Below are 16438 nucleotides of genomic sequence, written 5' to 3' on the forward strand. Positions count from 1 at the left end.
AAAAAGAGAGTTCAAAAGTTTCTTTTGATATGCCATATCCAGCTGAAGCCACTCACTGATGTTTAAATCCTGTGGTGTTACTGTATTTTATGTTTGTTGATTACTACATTTCATCTGCTGTTCCAAATAGTCCCAGACATTTTCATGTGATTAAAAAAGAGTTATGTAGCAGGCCAGGCAAGGTACAGTAGTGAACCTGAGTGTTCATCAAATCAGGTATGTATGTGTGTAGCCCTATGAACACAGCTGTTGGCATCATAAAAGACAGGAGTGTCCACACCATACTCATCATGAAGATGTACTAGAAAGGGTAATATTGGGCCACCAAGAATGTTGAAATAAACATCTTGGTTAATGTTCATAGTGACCTGAATGAGTGGATCAAAGTCATGGTAGCAAAAGTGCCTCCATAACGCTGCAGAATTAGCTCTGTTCTGAGCTACATTCTCCACACACTGTAGGTTTTCTACCTCTTTGGGTCGCTGGTGCTGTCAAGGCCCTACAGGATTTGAAAAAGTAAAAAAAAATATGGGATTTCAGACCACACTACATGCTTGCAGTCAGCTACTATCCAGTTATTGTGTTACCTGGCCCATTGGAGCTTTCTGTGCCACTATGACCAGTGATCTTTTGCAAAGTACCAGACTCCAAATGTCCAGAGCATTCAGTTCCCTCTGCAATGTCCATTCAGGGACTATTTGAGAGGAAACTGCATTCACTGACAATAGCAACTATTGTCTGGTTTGAAATTTGAAACCATTTGTCATTGACAAGGTGTGACCTCATCTCCTGTCCCTGTCAGCTAGGATCTTTTTATGACCACTGTTCTTACACCCCCTTCTTCTAGAAACATTGGACAGCCCATGGTGCCACAACTTGGGAAACTTCATTCACAATGTGGTCATGGGTTTGTCCTAACACAATAGCTCTTTTCTGCCATTCTGTCACATCTCCACCCACCTTACTGAGCTGATTCCATGCAACTGCCTGGCACATCTACGCCATTTCACTTCCATGAGTTACATTTGAGAGTCCAAAGTGGCTAGTCTGCTTCTTTAATGGAGTTCTTAATATTTTGCCCAATGAGCTAACTTAGATGCTCAAACTGTTACACTGAATGTACGTTTATTCTCTTTCTGTTGGAGAATTTGGACATAGTGTAAATTAGCTGATTATTATTATTATTATTATTATTATTGCTATTTTTGTTGTTGTTACTGTTAATATTATTTTTTATATGCTAGGACAAACGAAGAGGAAAGAACACACCATTTTTACCAATACCAGAAAATGACTCTGGCAGTTTACAAGAAGTCTTCCTACCTGATAATCCACAAAATATTGTAAAATCGGGAAAATTCTGTGATGTGCCTTATCTTACTGGAATTACTTCTCATGAAGGCATAATGGAGCTTAAAAGTATGTCATCCTCATAGTTTTCATTGTACAGGTTGTTCAAATTAATTACTTCTGATACTTATTAAAAATTTCAGATATTCTAAAAAAGCCACAGTTGCTAAAAGAAATAGACAATGACTTCGAAAGATTGGTGCCAGAAGATATGGAACTGGGAGAAAAAAGTGAAAGATTGAAGAAAGCCAGTGATATGATAAGACAGTTTTATTTTGATGGTAAACCATTCACAAAAGATAACATAATGGATTATGTAAATGTATGTGAAATTAATTTTTCTATGTAACTATTTCAGAATATCATCTGAATTTTGAGATGTCAGTGAGATTTTCTGGCTTTTAGTTGCAGACTGATATAATGTTTGCATGCGGGATGTATCAAACAGCAAAGTACCATGTGAAGTATAGTCGCAGCCCATTATATTGTTATAATTTTGGGTTTGACGGTGCTTTGGGTGTCTTCAAAAGTTGTTTTGGTGCATCTCATCTTCCTGGTAATGACTTTTTTACTATTTCTGAGCACAAATATAAACTTAATTTAACTAATGCCACTGATGTATTGATTTTTTGTTTATTGTTATTTGATCATCTTATTTCAGGTGCTTGTCATGTCGATGATATTGGATACTTATTCCACATGTCAGCTGTTGATATCACTGTGGAACATGACTCTATAGAAATGTCAACTATACGAAGAATGGTGAAATTGTGGACAAATTTTGCAAAGACTGGGTAAGCTTCAATATTGTACCAATTGTTGCATGTTAATGTAAAAAAAAAAAAACCCTTGATAAGTTCTTTGAGTCTTGCACCTCTTTTCAGGTAATTAGTTCATATTTATAAATCTTTGTTTTTGCACAGCAGTGTAGATCTTATTTTCTCAGAATTGGGGTAATACTTCTGCAGTCCTTTTGCAGTAAGTGTCAGAATGGTTCTTAGTAATGATTCTTACTGACATTCACACAGAAATTATTTGTAAATATAATTAACTTTTCTGTTTATGCTGCACAGAAAAAGAAGAAAGAAAAAAGGAAATAGGAAATAAAGGAGACACATAACTACTAAAATTAAAAAGTTTTCCTGCTACAGAAACAAGAACACCCACAGTAGAGCTGACAGGCCAATGCAAATTTCTTAAGATGAAGGGAAATAAATAAAATGGGGTGAGCGTAAGAGGATTAGGATGAAACGTACAGGAGTCATTGAAAATTCTGATCAGTGGAGACACTAGGGGAAGGAAATAATATAGAAATGATAGTAGATTTGCAGTCCAGAGTCCAGATAAAAGTTAAATGGAGCTCTTATTTTGGCAACTCATCAAAATTGTAAAGTTTGGTTGTCTTGCTCCAAGAATCATTGTATGACTCATCAAGTATAGCCAGTTTCCAATCTTCAAAAATAGGAATGAGAAGAAAGGAGTGACAAGGTTTAGGACACTGAAAGAATTTGGAAAAGTCACCCAGAAACCAGGTCAGGGGAGATGTAGTGGATGGGATGAATAGGAAGAATCAATCTTTCCTTCTCATCCTGTCTGGTAAGTCGTCCATGACCTGGAATTCTAGGCAATTTTTCCTAACTCTCCTCATTTCCTAAACCTCTTGAGTCCCTTTTCTTCATCTCTCTTCCTTCCCCTTCAACCCTTCTGCCAGAAGGAGCCACCAGCTCCAAAAGCTTGCAAATGTCCTTAATCTTTATATGTTTACGTTCTTCTGCCACTGCATGGTGAGTAGATTTTTTTATCTATCCAGTTACAGTATATTTTTATCAAATATAGTAATGTTTTTGGGATTAGTCAAGGTCCCCTGTATTTGAACTTGGAAGGATCTACACCAAGACTTGCATGTTTCTGTAACTAACTTCTCTACAGATTTCTTATCCTGTGCCATAAAATGAAGAGCTTTAGGTCTCTTCTCCCACTGAAAAGACCATAAACCAACAAAACACAGAAAACTACCAAATAGGCAGACAGTATTTGTGGTATACCCATATTGGTTTTATACTTTTAGAACTTAGTATTCTTATGTATCACTTCTTTGACAAAATTCAGTCAGTCAAGTGAAACAGTAGCAAGAAAATATCATTAGACAATAATATGGAACAGAGTGTCAAAGAAATTGTTGATATGTTGCTTTTAAACTGTCACAGTGGTAAGATGTAAAACTGTCCACTCTGTCTGTTCTGGCTAGTAATGCGAACATGTGACTCAGATTCCCATCTGTTGCTAAATCCCTCCCCAAGGATGTATGATGATGTGAAATGAGTATTACTTAGTTTCTTGAGGCCATCTATGAAGATACTTACACAAATAAGCAGTGTTCTTGACATACAAATTACTGAAGTGGCATCTAATCAAAACAGATGCAACTAGTAACCAAATGTGTCTTTTAAAATGTGTTACTAACTGTGTATTTCCTCAGTTGTAATTATGACATATGATACATACTAAAAATAAAACTAGAACTGTCACATCTATTTGTTTGAACATGCTAATGTCCAAAACTACTACATGAATTTTCATGGGATTCTCACAGTAGGCTTCATTTAATCAAAATCAGGTAAAAAAAATGATATCATGATTTAAACTTTCATTTAAAATCCTCTGCTCAGCTTAGTAGTTTGGATGTTTACCTCCATGACACAATTTTCAGGACATAATACACCCAAGGACCAATACACACTGCTGTTATTTTTTTTTACTCAGTGACAGATGTTTTTTTTTTAGAAGTTTATGTCAGTGACAGAATTAAGTGCCACAATCTTATCTTCATGAATATAAAGAAAGAGCAAATTTACTTGGTTACGATATATGGATTTATTGATTTTGCTTTGTGTTTTAAAAACTTAACATCATTCCTCTGCTTCATTCGATAGGTGTTATTTATGTTCTTTTCTATGAAAATGAATTTATTGAGCTTGCTCTGTGATTTCAGTGCCTACTCATCACATTTTTTTTTTAGTTTTCTTTACAAGTAAAAAAAAGCCTAGAAAATGGTAGAGTCTTTCAGAATGCACCAGAATGGGTAAAAGATTGAGCACTATGTGGTCTCAAATATCCAAAGAAGATTGTGAGGCAAGAACCTCAGGTTTTAGCATGGTCTTTGGAAACTCCTTCTGTAAGCAAGGCATGATATAACTCTATTTGAGAGTGTCATGCTTTAACTTGCTTGTCCCTACATGTTGTAAACAGGATATCTGGTCGTAGATAGTTAGAGCTACCTGTGCGAAGTGAGGAGGGGTGGCTAACATTAAATGTGTAGAACTGGACAACATTCTGTATGCATTTTGAGTGCTGCTGAACCAAAACTGTAAAAACTCAGAAAAAATGACATTTGAAAAATCATAAATAGATGATTTTACGGTTTTTTTTCTTTAGAACACTTTAATGGACGACAGGAACTTTCTTAGAAATTATCTCATCTTCTCATTAAGTCATGGGAGTTGTTTGTTTTACCAGTTCTTAAATGCAGTACACAGTAGAGATGAAGATTTTCACAAAGTCGTTCAGAGTTCTTTATGTGGGACCTTTTGTTGCCAGTCTTCTTATGATGACAGATAGAACTGTTTGGTTATAAACTACAGCCAATGTTGTTGAATAGCTCTTATGTTCCTGATTGTCGGGGACTGTGGATTATTATGCTTGAAGGCAATTGGATTTCATTGTAAATTAATTAATGTTTTAATTCTTGTCTCATTGTTGTCACTTTCTTCTTGGCAGGAAACATCCAGTTAGGCTTTGAACTTTGCTGGTGCTGAATCTTTAGGACAACAGAATTTTATTTATGTTGTGGTCTGTCACATTTATGATTAATGAATAGAAGTTTTATACAATCACCTTATTTATTTGAAGGGCAATTAGTTATTCACAGTAATAATGTTGCTTAGCTCTAGAATCACAGATGCATCTATCTACTACAAAACCACAATGCCAGTGAATGACGTATTAGTCTGTAAGAATTTTCATTTGTTCTAAAAATTTTAAAAAAAAGCTAAGTGAGAAATTGTTAAACATCATTCAGAATTATTAATATTGCAGCTGAAGGCTGAGTAAGCCTCATAAGGTATTGGCAGAAATACAGCTGTGAGGATGGGTCTAGAGTCGTGCTTGGATAGCTCATTCAGCAGAGCTCTTTCCCACAAAAAAGCAAAGATCCCAGGTTCATGTTCTGGTCCACACACAGTTTTAATCTATTATGCAGTTTCATATCAGTGTATAGTGTGCCATAGAATGAAAATTTATTGGGAAAACTGTTTGTGACTTTTGTTTTATGGACATCATACCTTAAATTCAAACATATGTAATTTTGAGTGAAGCCTTGTACCTTCTGTGAAAGCACTTCCAAAGAGAGCTGTGATCCATTCATTCTCTTTATGAAATTTCATGAAAACTGAAAAGTTTTTCATTCATGTTAAGTTAACTATTAGTGTTTATGATGAGAAATATAGAAAAAAAGCAATTTTCTGCAAAAGATATGAAGAACAAAATGGCAAAACAGTTTTTTGTTTTCAGCCGTCACTACAATAGAGATGACAGAAAATGTCAAGGGTAGTTGGATATTGTCTTATGTTCTTTACTAAGTATGCTCTGTGACTGGCTCCATTTTTGTGTGACATTTATTATATACTGCTGGAACAGCACTTTTGAAGAAAAAACACAATTCATACACACAATTACAGACTTGTGTTGTTGCTGTGACATGATTGTTTTTCTGAAAGACACAAAACTCTCTTGTAAGTCAGCAAGGCTCAAACTGTGTAGGACTCATCATATTTTTTTCTTAATATGTTTTTTCTTTTTTTTTCACCTCCTTACAAGAGACTCTAAAGCAGTATTAATGAGCCTGACAGATGGACAGATGTTTCATAATATTTTGTAAACATCCAAGAGTGTACCACACAGTTATTTAGTGCAAAAAAAACTCTCTTCCATAGCATATACTTATCTGTAGGACACAACTGAAAACTGATTGATGCTATAATGCCTCTGTAGATGTAATGATCACAAGAAGTAATTGTAATGTCAGTTTTCCTCTGAGAAATGTCATGGGATTATGTCTTGTACAATGCAAGTTACATAAGCAATGTGTTGCACCATGTTTATAGTCACATCTGTGTACTCTTTAGGAGGCCTGCATACTACAAGTTGTCAAGATGAAAGATGTAGCATAATATAATAAGGCTACACTAATGAGATGGAAGTAATCCTTTGATTGGGGTGACATACACTGAAACAGAATGTGAAGGAACCAAGTAATATATGTAACAAATCCAAGTAATGCAAACATGACTTTATTGATAAACATCTCAACAACAGTGGAACTAAGCCTTTCATGACTCCACACGTAACAAGACATAGAGCAACTGATGTGAGCAGTACAAACTGGAAGAACATAAAGAGAGTCACGCAGCACTGCTCCACACATATATAGGCACAGTCACCAGCAGATGGCATGACGGAGACCCGCTGCACACATGCCTCTCACAAGAAGCCTCCAGTGGCCGGCCAGCCTGTGCTGATGCAGTTGATGGCCAATTCAAGCACACATGCATGGTGACAACACACTCGGTGCACTCACACTCACACTCACTAGTAGCAGGATACAGCACACCTCTTCATTGTGTGAAGTGGGTGCCCAGGCGACAGAGGAGACAATGGCAGCCTCACGAGAGACACAGCTGTCAGATCTGGAGTGGCAGCAGTGAGACTATTTGTTGGGTAGGCACTAGAAAATATTACCAGAATGTACCTAAGGGAGACAGGCCTGTGTGGCACCTGAAGACAGCACCAAAGGAGGGTGCCATCGCCATCTCTGCATCATCAGCAGCAGGCAGGTCTCATTGTGGAGGAGACAGGGCTGACCCACCAATGACAATGGTTGAGATGATGATGGTGATGGGGTTTGTTGAGGCTGCCCGACCATAACAGCAGGCTGTGGCATTGGACGTGAAGCCAGGGATGAACCAGTGCCTGGCACCAGGAAGCTCTAACCCCAGGCATATGGAAGAGGCAGCCAATGGGATGGGGCCACCTCCACAGCAGGTGACAATGGGCTCAAGTCAGAGGCTGTGGGGTGGGCTCTAGTGATGGGGCTGCACCCACAAACTGGTAGCTTTCAGTGGCAAGAGGGGCGCAACTGATTAAAGCATCACGCCACCACTCCATCGGCCATACGGACATTACAAAGATGGTGTCCCTGATGGCAGACAACAGTGGCCGGTATCCACTTTAGGCCAGCGACCAAACCCTCATGCCCACACTGATGATTCTGGTGTGAAGCGGCCAGATGAACCTGACAGCAGCAGGTGCAATGCAGGCCACAGAAGGCCTTACTATTGACTGCATAGTCACTGATTAGCCACTGAATCAGCTACAACTATCAAATATTTAGGAATATATATGTGGAACTATTTAAGGCAAAATGACCACACAAATCTAGCTGTGGGAAGGACAGGCTGCAATTTATTAATAGGTTCCTTAAAAATGTAATTCAGATACAGGAGAGGTCATTTGCAAAACATTTATTCACACAGTTATGAAGTATCATTTGATATACAGGAACTTTTACCATGTTGGATAAACAGAGAACAGAGAGAACATTCAATGAAGAGTTATGTGCTTTGTCAAAGTTTCAGATGGTCGTCATGAAGGTTCCACAGAAACACTCAAAAAATTGCAGCAAGACACATCACAAGAAGTGAATTAGGCATTGCTAGGAGCCTTACTCAGAAAATTCTGAAAACCTACGTTCCATAACAAGGCAAGAAACATGCTACTTCCTCAAATGATACCTTGCATAATAACCATTATGGTAAAATTAGAGAGATTTGGGCTTATATGGAGGAGTACTAACAATCTTTCTCCCTACATACTGCCCCTGAGTAAAATATAAAGTCTAAAAAAATGAGTTTGGTATAACACTGTATGGCAGCCTGCAGATGATGATGATGTGTATCTGATGGAAAACTATACTCATAGCTCTTTACAATTCATAGTTTTGGAAAACAAAGTAATTCATTCAAATACATTTTGCAGGGCCTTATCAGCCACTGCAAATCAGAAGCTACTGTCTGCTGTGTACAATGCACTTGCAAACTAACAAACACAGCTCTTCCAGCTACTTAGTGATTATTCACGTTCAGATTTGCCATTGAAACTAAGCAGCATTTAGAATTACCATTTTCATATTAACAATGTTATGAATAGGACAGACTGCTACTCACCATGTAGAGGTGGTCATGAGTCACAGACAGGCACAACAATAATACTGCTGTATATTTAAGCTTTCAGATGTCTTCTGAAATGAAAACACACACACACACATATGATCACTGTGTCTGGCTACTGTAGCCAAAACACAGCGACTGCTGTGCATATTCCCTTTTTTATTGTGTTTTTCAGGTGACGTTTCCTCTTGTGTGACTTTTATTAAATCAGTTCAGCTATTAAATGAGTTAGAGCATAGTAATTGCGGTTAATCTTCACTTTTGTAGACAGATTATTACCATTGTGTACAAACTTCATTACAAATATGTTCTATACAAATTTCAACATTGATCAATTAAATATAAGTTACTGCATTACCTGCATCTAATTGAAGTCAGATCTTGTGCCAGAACTAATGAGGTTATCCATCAGAGCTGGGAAACACTGCTAAAATGTGTGTTTCACAAAATACCAGTGTGCACACAAAAAAACAGGAGATTATCAAAGGTGTTGTGGGCATGTGGAGGGAGGTTCAACTCATAACCAGCAATAAATAGTGGCGCGAGATCAATTATAGTTCAGTCTGGCTGGAGTCAAGGCAGACTCTTGCCTGCCTGCCTCTGTCTTGTGCCAGAATGGCTGTCAGGAGCTTGCTGTGTGTCCTCCTCCACTTAATCTTCTTGACAACTTCAGTACAATCTGAACCCACCTAGTCTCTCATTTTGTTCTGTGGCTTCTAATTAGTGCAGCATGGAGCATGGAGCCAATTTGCAACATTTGGCCCACCATAGTGAGCACAGAACATGTATTGGCTGGTTGCATCTTGTCCTTGTGCTGTACTGTCATGATTTTTAGTGCCTTGGAGACATATTGCTTGGTTGCAGCAATATTTTGCTGCTACCCCTCTTATTGATTCTTAAAGAATGGGGTTTTGAGTCAAGTTCCACCAGGAGAAGCTCAGTCTTCATTTGAAAGCCCAGGAGATTATTCAGCTTATAGACTTTCTCTGTGCCATTCTTCCACTGGTTGCATGCTCCTTTATCTACAGGCAAGATAAAGAGTGTCAGTCTCTTCTTACTAGTCTGATTATGCATCTTTAGTGTCACAGTTCTGAAGCCTTCATGTAACACCCCTGCTCAAACTGTCCCTTCAGTGCAAAGCCAGAGTAGCCCATGGGGTACTGGTGTTTTCTACTTTAGCTGCAGTTTCTCAAGCACTGAGGTAGCCTTATAATTGTAACAGTTATTTGCCTTTATCTCTTGCTAAGTGACATTATATGGAGACTTGATACTGAACTCTAATGATAAACACCCCATGAGCTTACTGCTTCTAGTCCTGCTCTGGATTTACATATGAGGAACATTCAACTGCGCTTTGTAGCTGTTCTGCTCTGTGGCTCTTAGATTATTTGTTACTTGCAGCAATTGATCGTTATAGATGTATGTACACTGAGATGGCAAAAGTCATGGGATACCTCCTAATATCATGGAAGGCCTCCTTTTGCCTGACATAGTGCAGCAGCTTGATGCAGCAAGTCATTGGAAGTCCCCTGCAGAAATATTGAGCCATGCTGCCTCTATAGCCATCCACAATTGCAGAATTGTTGCTGGTGCAGGAGTTTGTGCACAAACTAACCTGCAGTTATGTCCCATAAATGGTCAATGGGATTCATGTCAGACGATCTGGGTGGCCAAATCATTTACTCACATTGCCCAGAATGTTCTTCAAACTAATCGCAAACAATTTTGGTCCAGTAACATGGTACATTGTCATCCATAAACATTGTTTGGGAATGAGAAGTCCATGAATGGCTGCAAATGACCTCCAGGTAGTTGAACATAATCATTTCCAGTCAATGGTCAGTTCTTTCAGACCAGAGGACCCAGTCTGTTACATGTAAACACAGTGCACACCATTATGGAGCCACCACCAGTTTGCACAGTGCTTTGTTGACAACTTGGGTCCACAGCTTCATGGAGTCATCACCACACACAAACCCTACCAGTAGGTCTTACCATCTGAAATTGGAAATTAGGCGATCAGGCAACAGATTTGCAGTCATGTAGGGTCCCTAAAGAGCCACAGCAGGCAATGTTGTGCAGTTAGCAAAGGTTCTCTTTTTGGTCATTTGCTGCCATAGCCCATTAATGCCAAATTTCATTGGAATGTCATAACAGATACATTCATCATATGTCCCACATTGGTTTCTGCAGTTAAATCACAGTGTTGCTTGTATGTTAGCACTGACGACTCTATGCAGATGTCACTGCCCTTAGTCAGTAAGTGAAAGATATCAACCACTGTGTTATGCATTGTGAGAGGTAATGCCTGAAATTTGGTACTCTCAGCATGCTGTGGATTTCAGAATATTGGATTCCCTAACAATTTCTGAAATGGAATACCCCATGCATCTAGCTCTAACCACCATTCCATGTTCAGACTGTTAATTCCTGTCGTATGGTAACAATCATATCATAAGTCTTTTCACATTAATCACCTGAGTACAGATGACAGCTCCACCAATGCACTGTTGTTTTATACCTTGTATACATGATACTAGTGCCATTTTTTATATGTGCATGTTGCTATCCCAAGACTTTTCTCAACTCAGTGCATTTCTACTTTGTTGTTGTCCTAGTCAAAGTTCTCCTCAGCACAACTGTCCAATCGTCTTCAATGTTTTGTTGCTTGTAAATCAACCAAGAGTCAGTTGCTACATTGTTTAGTCATTCAGTCAATTTGGTGAGTAGCTTTGTCAAGGATCTTTTCACTTCTTTCATCTTCTTTTTATGCCCAGGATATATACACTCCTGAAAATTGAAATAAGAACACCGTGAATTCATTGTCCCAGGAAGGGGAAACTTTATTGGCACATTCCTGGGGTCAGATACATCACATGACCACACTGACAGAACCACAGGCACATAGACACAGGCAACAGAGCATGCACAATGTCGGCACTAGTACAGTGTATATCCACCTTTCGCAGCAATGCAGGCTGCTATTCTCCCATGGAGACGATCGTAGAGATGCTGGATGTAGTCCTGTGGAACGGCTTGCCATGCCATTTCCACCTGACGCCTCAGTTGGACCAGCGTTCGTGCTGGACGTGCAGACCGCGTGAGACGACGCTTCATCCAGTCCCAAACATGCTCAATGGGGGACAGATCCGGAGATCTTGCTGGCCAGGGTAGTTGACTTACACCTTCTAGAGCACGTTGGGTGGCACGGGATACATGCGGACGTGCATTGTCCTGTTGGAACAGCAAGTTCCCTTGCCGGTCTAGGAATGGTAGAACGATGGGTTCGATGACAGTTTGGATGTACCGTGCACTATTCAGTGTCCCCTCGACGATCACCAGTGGTGTACGGCCAGTGTAGGAGATCGTTCCCCACACCATGATGCCGGGTGTTGGCCCTGTGTGCCTCGGTCGTATGCAGTCCTGATTGTGGCGCTCACCTGCACGGCGCCAAACATGCATACGACCATCATTGGCACCAAGGCAGAAGCGACTCTCATCGCTGAAGACGACACGTCTCCATTCGGCCCTCCATTCACGCCTGTCGCGACACCACTGGAGGCGGGCTACACGATGTTGGGGCGTGAGCGGAAGACGGCCTAACGGTGTGCGGGACCGTAGCCCAGCTTCATGGAGATGGTTGCGAATGGTCCTCGCCGATACCCCAGTAGCAACAGTGTCCCTAATTTGCTGGGAAGTGGCGGTGCGGTCCCCTACGGCACTGCGTAGGATCCTACGGTCTTGGCGTGCATCCGTACATCGCTGCGGTCCGGTCCCAGGTCGACGGGCACGTGCACCTTCCGCCGACCACTGGCGACAACATTGATGTACTGTGGAGACCTCACGCCCCACGTGTTGAGCAATTCGGCGGTACGTCCACCCGGCCTCCCGCATGCCCACTATACGCCCTCGCTCAAAGTCCGTCAACTGCACATACGGTTCACGTCCACGCTGTCGCGGCATGCTACCAGTGTTAAAGACTGCGATGGAGCTCCGTATGCCACGGCAAACTGGCTGACACTGACGGCGGCGGTGCACAAATGCTGCGCAGCTAGCGCCATTCGACGGCCAACACCGCGGTTCCTGGTGTGTCCGCTGTGCCGTGCATGTGATCATTGCTTGTACAGCCCTCTCGCAGTGTCCAGAGCAAGTATGGTGGGTCTGACACACCGGTGTCAATGTGTTCTTTTTTCCATTTCCAGGAGTGTATTTTTGTCTATATTGGGAGCATATTATGACAGTTGACTTTCAGTGTTTAACAGCAAACAAAAGAATTTTGTTGAGACTGTATCACACATGTCCATCTGCTCTATTCTGCCCAATGATCCCTTGCTGCTGTTGTGATGACTACTAACTTTTTTAAAATCTTTTTTCTGTCTCTGTGTTTTTCAGTGACCCTACACCACACCTGGATGCTGATGTAATGGTCAAGTGGACACCAAATAGCCAGACAAACCCATGTTACCTGAATATTGACAAGGATCTCACCATAAGGCAGAATCTTAACAAAGAACGCATGGAGTTTTGGGATGATTTATACAAATAGAGTACAGCAGCATCAAAACTGTGAAATTATTACTACACATAATGGCACAACAAATGTGATATTCATGGACTGTCAGAATGCACATATCATTTAATTTTTATGTAAATGTGAAAAAATAAACTTGATGTATTAATCAGTAAAATATACTCACAGAGAATAACACACTTTCATGATGTAGTATGGTATATGACAGCTGAAAGTTACTTTTATGTTTTGCATGTAGGCCTTCATGCTTCTTATAGTGGAAACAGTGAAATTCCATTTTCTGTAGCAGCTTAGTAATAGTGAAATACAAGAGAGAAGCTCAGTGAGCAAAGATTTTGCAAGAACAAAATTTTAAATTAGTCATATGGGGAAAGATCAGTCTGGTATTAAAAACAATAATTAATAAATAGGAGAAAGTTTTGGTGAAGATGGAAAGAGCCATATATCACTGTGTTCTGCATAGTAGCTGAAAGTAAGATGTTAAAGAAAGCTGTCATCATCTTTGTAGAAAACTTAAATAACAATGTAGTGGTAGTAATTGTTGCCATAAATTAATTTCAAATAGAAGCAGGTGGCAAGAATCACTTTCTAAGTAAATGTGATATCATTTGCTCTGGAGAACTCTTAACAACCATCCATTTCTTTCTCTTCACTGTTAAATGAAAGTTTCAAAAATGTGTGCATACGTATGCTACTGAGAAAGGTCACTCTACCTGGTTTAGTCAAAACATGGCTCTCTTTTGTGTGGATATGGAATTACCAGCATATATTGCTGATTAGAAGCTTGAGTTTCCAGTTGGGTGGGAGGACTGAAATCCCACAGAACCTTAAACACATTCAGATGTGTCCAGACATTCCTGAGTTCCTCCTCTACATGTGTTGAAGAATGGTTTTCCTTGTCCCTCATGTGCTGGTTTTGTTATCCCATATGGGCCAATGCTGGCTGGTGAACTGGATCTGCATTTTAGTCTTCAGGTAAGCATTATTATCCTGGCTCCTGTGATTGTCAAATTCTCATTGTGTTCTCACCATATATCCACTGACACAGGGTACTGATCTGAGCTGAGAGCCCTTGGTCCTATTAACAAGGTCATCATTAATAATTATTTGTGTGTTTCCATTATTATCCTCTCCCACTAACCAGTTTTTTGTTTTGTTGCAAATACTTTATAGCATAAAAGGGTTACACAGTAAACAGGAACAGGTGTGTTGTCATAAGCAACACTGGTGCAGTTCTTGAGAATGTTCTGAACAAGTTTGCTGGAAAACACTTATTTGTCATAAGTGTTTTACTGTCAGTCCCCACAATATACATTCAAAAGATCAGGTCGGCAACACACTTATGGTACCTAATTGAGGCAAAAATCAAAGGCACAGAAATCAACAGTTAAGCAGCTAACCTGATGTGGCATTGGCACTCAGGTTGATTGAGAGAGAATGTACCCATCGGAGGCATATACAATGCTACCTGTGGCAAATGTGACCTCTTCAGAATGGAGCATGTATTGAACTGTTCTAATGTGCCCTTAGAAATAGAAATGCCAGGCTGGAAGACCAGCTATACACCTAATAGTTTTTTTGTGTCCTCTGTTGAGTGAAGTGTGTCTCCCATCTTTCTCATGGATAGAAGACTGTTTTGTTGTTACATTTTCCAAGCCATCTTGCAGTTTTGGCTGAGGGTTTCTCTAAGTAAGGAAGAAACTCAAGTCACTTTTGCTCCCATTCATTCATTCATTCATTCATTCATGGTGTTTAGTAAATCTCATCATGAAGGCAAGCTTTCAAGGATGTGCAACAAGTCAAATTATGCATTGATAGCCACAAGCAGCTACTGAAAGCTAGCTCTGTGAAGTGTCAAGTATATTAACAACAAATCATGGATTATTCTAATACACTCATACTGATAATTAAGAGAAATACTTATAAATTACTTTATGTATTAGGAGAAAAAGCACCTACTTGTAAAAAAGCCACTGCTCATCTTCCTATACTACTCTGGTGCTGATTTTATCTAATATTTCAGATAAAGAATTTATGTAAGCTAATGCTGACAGTTTTCAGCTGTCTATGTGCTGGCAAGATCAAGATATGTTTAATCTAAAATTATAATTATGCAGTTTACATCCTGGACTCCAAATATTGTGATAAACTCTAGGAGTGGCTAATTAGGTGTCCTTTTACTTTGATTCCTAATATCTGATGATTTTCAGTTTCCTGCCTGATGACCATAGACTTCTGCAACAGAATATAAAATTATACTCTGACCCTAGCTGGGGATGCATAGTGTACACTGATATGCCAAAACACTATTACCACTGCCCACCATGATGTTGGATGCCACCTGGTGGCATTGTGGGCACATGACATGGTAACAAAAGTATGTAAATGGAGCAGAGAGGGTTGGGGGATCACCCTAGTGAAGATATCAGCTGCAAATGTGGAAATCCATTGAGATAACGACTTTGACAGAGGGCAGTTTATTATTACACAGAGCCTCTGAATGAGTGTCTTGAAAATGGTGAAGCTAGTTGAATGTTCACATGCTATTGTCGTAAGCATCTACGGAAAGAGGTAGGACAATGAAACTAACACTAGGCACTAAATGGTTGGATATCCACGACTCTTCACAGAACGTGGGGTTCAGAGGCTTGTCTGCTCTGTAAAGTAGGATAGATGGTGATCAGTGGCATCTCTGCTGAAAGAGCACAATGCTGGTGCTCACATAAGTGTTTCAGAGCACACTGTTCATCGTACATTGTTGAACCTGGAGCTCTGCAGCAGATCACCCCCATGTGTTCACATGTTTACCCAACGACACCATAAATTATGATTGCAGTGGCGTGGGACCATCGGAATTTGACTGTCAACTCCATGTGTTCGCATGTTTACCCAACGACACCATCAATTACAATTGCAGTGGCGTGGGACCATTGGAATTCAACCATTGATCAATGGAAACATGTCGGCACTTGGGAATAGTCACAGCTTTGCTACACTAGGTCACTGGTCATCATTGAGGAAAACAGCAACTCAAAACATGCAGCACACCATGGGCACAGGCTGATGGGTGTAGTATTATGCCATGGGAGATATTCTCCTGTGATTGCATGAGACCTGTGACAGTAATCAAAGACACATAGAGAGCCGCAAACCACTTGCATCCCTTCATGCTTGATGTCTTGCCTGATGGCAATGTTATCTTTCAGCAGTATAATTGTCTGTGTATCAGAGCCATAACCATGCTATAGTGCTTTAAGGAACATTACAGTGAACT

The 16438-nt window shown here is 40.0% G+C and overlaps 1 protein-coding gene across 8 annotated transcripts in view; it reads left to right on the forward strand.

Annotated features, from left to right (window-relative positions):
- Positions 1 to 13303, forward strand: part of LOC124777225 (esterase E4-like) — a 121252-nt gene extending 107949 nt beyond the window's left edge. For 4 of the 8 annotated variants that reach the window (XM_047252545.1, XM_047252547.1, XM_047252544.1 and 1 more), the window contains 5 exons: positions 1245 to 1419; positions 1494 to 1672; positions 1756 to 1906; positions 2012 to 2144; positions 13026 to 13302. In XM_047252545.1, coding sequence (XP_047108501.1) covers positions 1245 to 1419; positions 1494 to 1672; positions 1756 to 1906; positions 2012 to 2144; positions 13026 to 13179 — 792 coding nt within the window. In that variant the 3' untranslated portion in view covers positions 13180 to 13302. Of the gene's footprint in view, positions 1 to 1244; positions 1420 to 1493; positions 1673 to 1755; positions 1907 to 2011; positions 2145 to 13025 lie in introns of all 8 variants that reach the window. The other 4 variants (XM_047252550.1, XM_047252551.1, XM_047252549.1 and 1 more) reach the window with 3 other exon arrangements.
- Positions 13304 to 16438: the final 3135 nt, after the last annotated feature.

The sequence above is a fragment of the Schistocerca piceifrons genome, chromosome 2, assembly GCF_021461385.2.
Source record: "Schistocerca piceifrons isolate TAMUIC-IGC-003096 chromosome 2, iqSchPice1.1, whole genome shotgun sequence".
Classification (NCBI taxonomy): Eukaryota; Metazoa; Arthropoda; class Insecta; order Orthoptera; family Acrididae; genus Schistocerca; species Schistocerca piceifrons.